This window comes from Corythoichthys intestinalis, chromosome 4, assembly GCF_030265065.1.
Source record: "Corythoichthys intestinalis isolate RoL2023-P3 chromosome 4, ASM3026506v1, whole genome shotgun sequence".
Taxonomy (NCBI): domain Eukaryota; kingdom Metazoa; phylum Chordata; class Actinopteri; order Syngnathiformes; family Syngnathidae; genus Corythoichthys; species Corythoichthys intestinalis.
In genome coordinates, this window is record NC_080398.1 from 58,742,047 (window position 1) to 58,747,525 (window position 5,479).

The following is a 5,479-nucleotide window of genomic DNA, read 5'->3' on the forward strand; positions in this document are numbered from 1 at the left end:
CTATCATATATTATTTAATTCATTATTCTTGGATAGTCCTGTGTAGTTGCCGTGCTTAAAGAATTTATTTTCTTTTAACTACGCCCAGAGGCATAGCAAGGGTCCCCGGGGGTCCCAGGCAACAGGCAACTTGGGGGCCCTTTGAGCATGTGCAAGTAAGGGGGACAGTTGGACTTGGAGCAATAGCATATTTAATAAAAGTCTAATAACACCTCACTCTCATAGAGCGCTTTTTAGGACACTCAAAGTGCCCCCCCCCCCCCCCCCCCCCCCCCCGTTGCATTATTCATTCACTTCACACTATCCTTAATTATTTACACACATTTGCCTTAATAAACAAAATGTACTTCAGATTATTATTATTATTGTGCTTAGTACAATAGTACTAAGGTTAGTGCTTTACCTTGTAAAGACCTTGTTTGAGCTTAATTTTTGTTAATCTAATCATTATAGGGGGTTTGAAAATTGGAAAAAAGTCAACTAATTCGAGAATTCATTTTCAATAAATATATCATCTAAACATGCAAATACATCTGGTGATCAAGATATTTGGGCTTTAATCACATGAACCTCGTATATTTTAGGTGACTGTTTACCTGTTCCTCTCGTTTCTGTTTTCGTAATTGGATTCCTTCTTCCTCTCTCCTTCGGCGCATCTCTTGAGGATTCAGGGCTTTGTTCTTGTAGCTCTTCATCCTGTAGCTGTCTTTCCCTGGACTCGCCATGGTCTGAAGAGACACGACACAGCGCCAATGAAAAAACAAAAATTGAGTATTAAAACATGAAGTCATATAAATAAATTGGGCATTCCCAGGGTCCTCAAACATACCACTGAGGACCAGTCCATCCTATATACAAGCATTGGCACCCTGCAAAAACTATTTACATGCCACTGTACTTTTCTAAGATTAAGTTCCATCTGTATTGAATAGCTAGAATTTTCATATTCTCAGTGTTTTCAATGTCATTTAAAGTATTCATCCCCAACCATTTTCAATTTTTTTTATAGTCTAATCTTTTACAAAGCTTTTTCATTAAAATGTTTTTATTTATTTATTTATTTTATTTTTTTTACAACTCTCACAGCCGTCATTGCAAAGATGCACCCGTCTAAATTGTTTTGAAGGTGTATTCAACACTATTCATAGGACTTAGGCTTCTTCGTGAACATGAAAAGAGACGCATCCTACGTTTCTAATTGCCTGCATGAAGCTTAACCCCACCAAGTATCAAAAAGACTACAAAGCCATCAGCAAAACCATGTAGCACCAGAAGTCGAAGAAGTACTCACGGCGGAAAACAGACATGGGTGAAAAAGCAGTTTCTGCTCTTGCACCCCTCTTTAAAATAAACTGCTGTATTTTAAGCCAAAAGAACTGGTGTGTTTGATACAACAATATGTCTATATGCTGCCATAGCAGATTCATGGCGCAATAAGCCCCCGAACTATTTTTAATTTGTCCGTTTTACCCTGGAAACCCCTGTTTACAGACGTCGCGCAACCGCTTTCGTTTCAACCTAGCCATAAAAAGAAGTTTATATTTGTTGTTCAAAATGTCTGTCCTTTTTAGCTTACAATCATTAATCAATGTGTAATATTTAATATATAATATATACACTCACCGGCCATTTTATTAGGCACACTATGCTAGTAACGGGTTGGACCCCCTTTTGCCTTCAGAACTTTTTTTATTTTTTTTATTTTATTTACACAGTTATACACAATACATTTACAAACAACAACGGGCTCACACAATTTCAACATTCTACCAACAAACTACAATTAACACTCTCCATCATAATATACACATTTCTACTTGTTTGCCATGTTTGTATTCATACACACGCGTCACTACACAACATACACACACACACACACACACACGCTCGAACACAGGGCTTTACAAAGAAATATTAACTCTCAAACAATGAAACCAAATTGAGAGCTTTTTGCTGCTTGATCAATTTCAGAGATCTATACCATAAACGAAACTCATTCATCCAATGTTTACCGCCTCAATTCTTCGTGGCATAGATTTAACGAGGTGCTGGAAGCATTCCTCAGAGAGTTTGGTCCATATTGACATGATGGCATCACACAGTTGGTGCAGATTTGTCGGCTGCACATCCATGATGCGAATCTCCCGTTCCACCACATCCCAAAGATGCTCTATTGGATTGAGATCTGGTGACTGTGGAGGCCATTTGAGTACAGTGAACTCAATGTCATGCTCAAGAAACCAGTCTGAGATGATTCCAGCTTTGTGACATGGCACATTATCCTGCTGAAAGTAGCCATCAGAAGTTGGGTACATTGTGGTTATGAAGGGATGGACATGGTCAGCAACAATACTCAGGTAGGCTGTGGCATTCCACCGATGCTCAATTGGTACCAAGGGGCCCAAAGAAAATATTCCCCACACCATTACACCACCACCACCAGCCTGAACCGTTGATACAAGGCAGGATGGAGCCATGCTTTCATGTTGTTGACGCCAAATTCTGACCCTACCATCCGAATGTCGCAGCAGAAATCGTGACTCGTCAGACCAGGCAACGTTTTTCCAATCTTCTATTGTCCAATTTCGATGAGCTTGTGCAAATTGTAGCCTCAGTTTCCTGTTCTTAGCTGAAAGGAGTGGCACCCGGTGTGGTCTTCTGCCGCTGTAGCCCATCTGCCTCAAAGTTCGACGTACCGTGCGTTCAGAGATGCTCTTCTGCCTATCTTGGTTGTAACGGGTGGTTATTTGAGTCACTGTTGCCTTTCTATAAGCTGGAACCAGTCTGGCATCAACAAGGCATTTCCGCCCACAGAACTGCCGCTCACTGGATATTTTTTCTTTTTCGGACCATTCTCTGTAAACCCTAGAGATGGTTGTGCGTGAAAATCCCAGTAGATCAGCAGTTTCTGAAATACTCAGACCAGCCCTTCTGGCACCAACAACCATGCCACGTTCAAAGGCACTCAAATCACCTTTTTTCCCCATACTGATGCTAGGTTTGAACTGCGGGAGATTGTCTTAAACCATGTCTACATGCCTAAATGCACTGAGTTGCCGCTATGTGATTGGCTGATTGGGAATGAAGTGTTAATGAGCAGTTGGACAGGTGTACCTAATAAAGTGGCCGGTGAGTGTGTGTGTGTGTGTGTATATATATATATATATATATATATATATATATATATATATAAAATAAAACGACTTAAAAAAATTATTCACTCGCATATTTTAAACTTTTAAACAAATTATGTCACAATGAAAACATTTGCGTCTGTAAAAAAGTCACGGATGTCTACCTCATAATTATCGCTTAATTGTAGGGTTGTTCCGATCATGTTTTTTTGCTCCCGATCCGATCGTTTTAGTTTGAGTACCTGCCGATCCCGATATTTCCTGATCCGATTACTTTTTTTTCCTCCCGATTCAATTCCAATCATTGCCAATAATTTTTTCTGATCATATACATTTTGGCAGAAGAAAAAAATGAATAAAACTCAGACGAATATATACATTCAACATACAGTACATAAGTACTGTATTTGTTTATTATGACAATAAATCCTCAAGATGGCATTTACATTATTAACATTCCTTCTGTGAGAGGCATCCACGCCTCGCTGCCTTTTAGCTCTATAAATAGGTAAAACGGCGCCATTATAGATTGAGCGCAACATTGTGTGAGTGGGTCGTGCAGCGCATGCTATGATTGCGCTAAATACTTTAACGTGATTAATTTTTAAAAAATTAATTACCGCCGTTAACGCGATAAATTTGATAACCCTACTTTAAGTCAAAACTATAAAGACTCTGGATGAGTGTAAGACATTTTGTCTGTAACGTTAATACAATTAGAAAACAATTTAATTAAAAAATATATGTATTTAAAAAAGGCATGTCCGATATTTTTTTGCCGATTCCGATACTTTGAAAATGACGTGATCGGACCCGATCGATCGGGACGCCGATCAATCGGGACATCTTTACTTAATTGTATTTTTTTCGTTAATGTCGCATTCTCCCCAATATTTAAATGATAAATAGTCGGTCCAAACAAAGAAAAATTGGAAAAAAAAAAAAAAAAAAAAACGTTTAAAAGGGTAAATATATGAAAATGAAAATCTCGATTACTCCTTGACGTCGGCGATTTCTGCATCGCGACCCTTGTTACATTACCATGTTTCACCCATAAAATCCCCCCCAAAAATCCAGCTGTGGCGATTCACAGCTGTGTCTTGACACTCGGTGATACATGCTGCATAGAGTTTTTGAATCGAAAAAGAGGCAACTATGCAATAATATCTCGTTAAAATCGTGGCATCTTTATTTATACTCTCATGTGCTCTCACCTCCAGTTAGGGTTTTGCTGTTTAATTTTTTTTTTTAAATGCCCTCCTGTTCAAATTTTTTCTTCCCCCAGAAAATTGAGATTTCATGCTTTCCAATGATGACGTGCATATAGGACAATTTTTAAATTTGGCCAAATTGGGGTTTCAGAGCGGAACTTCATGTCACCTGAGTGTTTTCCACCTCATCATTGATTAGCAACAGCATAACAATGTTATTAAAAAGAATTCAGAGACTTCATGCACTTTAAAGGTGTCAAAATTGCATAAAATGCACACATTACTTGTATTTTTAGTTTTAAACATATTGTATGGCCCTCAAGGAATTACATTTGAAAACATGTGGTGATCATGGCTCTCTCAGCCAAAAAAGTTCCCGACGCCTGTATTAATTGATGGGTTGTGACGAAAAAGAAATTTGGTCGGAAATACCCATCATTGAGTGTTTTCATATTTTGTAGTTAAATTCCCAGAATTGCACTGAAAGACAAAACTGAAAGATAGGCAGCAATCTATTTAGACTAGGGAGTGAAAGAAAATTAATCTTAACATATTTTCCATTCATCTTAATTCCAATTTCCAAATAAACAAATAATACTCAAGGCATTCACTTCCAATGGCATTTTTATGTTTACCAAGCGTTATCTCGATCAAGGTTTACCTCTTGTAATAGGGTTGTCATAAGCTGTAGTTGCACTCCTTTCGTGCACGGACACATATTTCGGATCGAGGACCACACATACTTAAAAGTCAAACAGACAAGAAGTCCTCTTTGCATCTCAAAAGTTCTGCTAGGTTTTCTTTACTCCCTTCAATGTTATATTTTCATTAGAATATTCTGAATCTGCTTACAACCCAGCACCAGGGCTAGCCCTTCCAGATGCAGCTATTTTCACTAGCTTGTGTATTTAAATGAAACAGCAAATAACCCCCAAAAATATATAACGTACATAATAAAGGCGCTGATTCTTACCCCTTCAAAATCAGACGGACCTGAAAGTTGAGTCTTTAAAAATAAAAATAAAAAAACAAAACTCAAATTCTGACAAGACTCCCTCCCCTGTCAGTAGAGGAAAATGGCGTCCTAGTGACACTTTCCCAGAAAACACCGCGCGACAACAAGACAGTCGTCAT

The 5,479-nt window shown here is 38.3% G+C and overlaps 1 protein-coding gene across 3 annotated transcripts in view; it reads right to left on the bottom strand.

Moving 5' to 3' along the window:
- kpna5 (karyopherin alpha 5 (importin alpha 6)) overlaps positions 1–5,479 on the bottom strand; it is a 35,186-nt gene that overhangs the window by 29,134 nt on the left and 573 nt on the right. Inside the window, exons 1-2 of one of the 3 annotated variants that reach the window (XM_057834111.1) lie at positions 5,319–5,459; positions 597–728 (exon numbers count right to left, since the gene is read on the bottom strand). In XM_057834111.1, coding sequence (XP_057690094.1) covers positions 597–725 — 129 coding nt within the window. In that variant the 5' untranslated portion in view covers positions 726–728; positions 5,319–5,459. Of the gene's footprint in view, positions 1–596; positions 729–5,295; positions 5,460–5,479 lie in introns of those variants that run through there. The other 2 variants (XM_057834112.1, XM_057834110.1) reach the window with 2 other exon arrangements.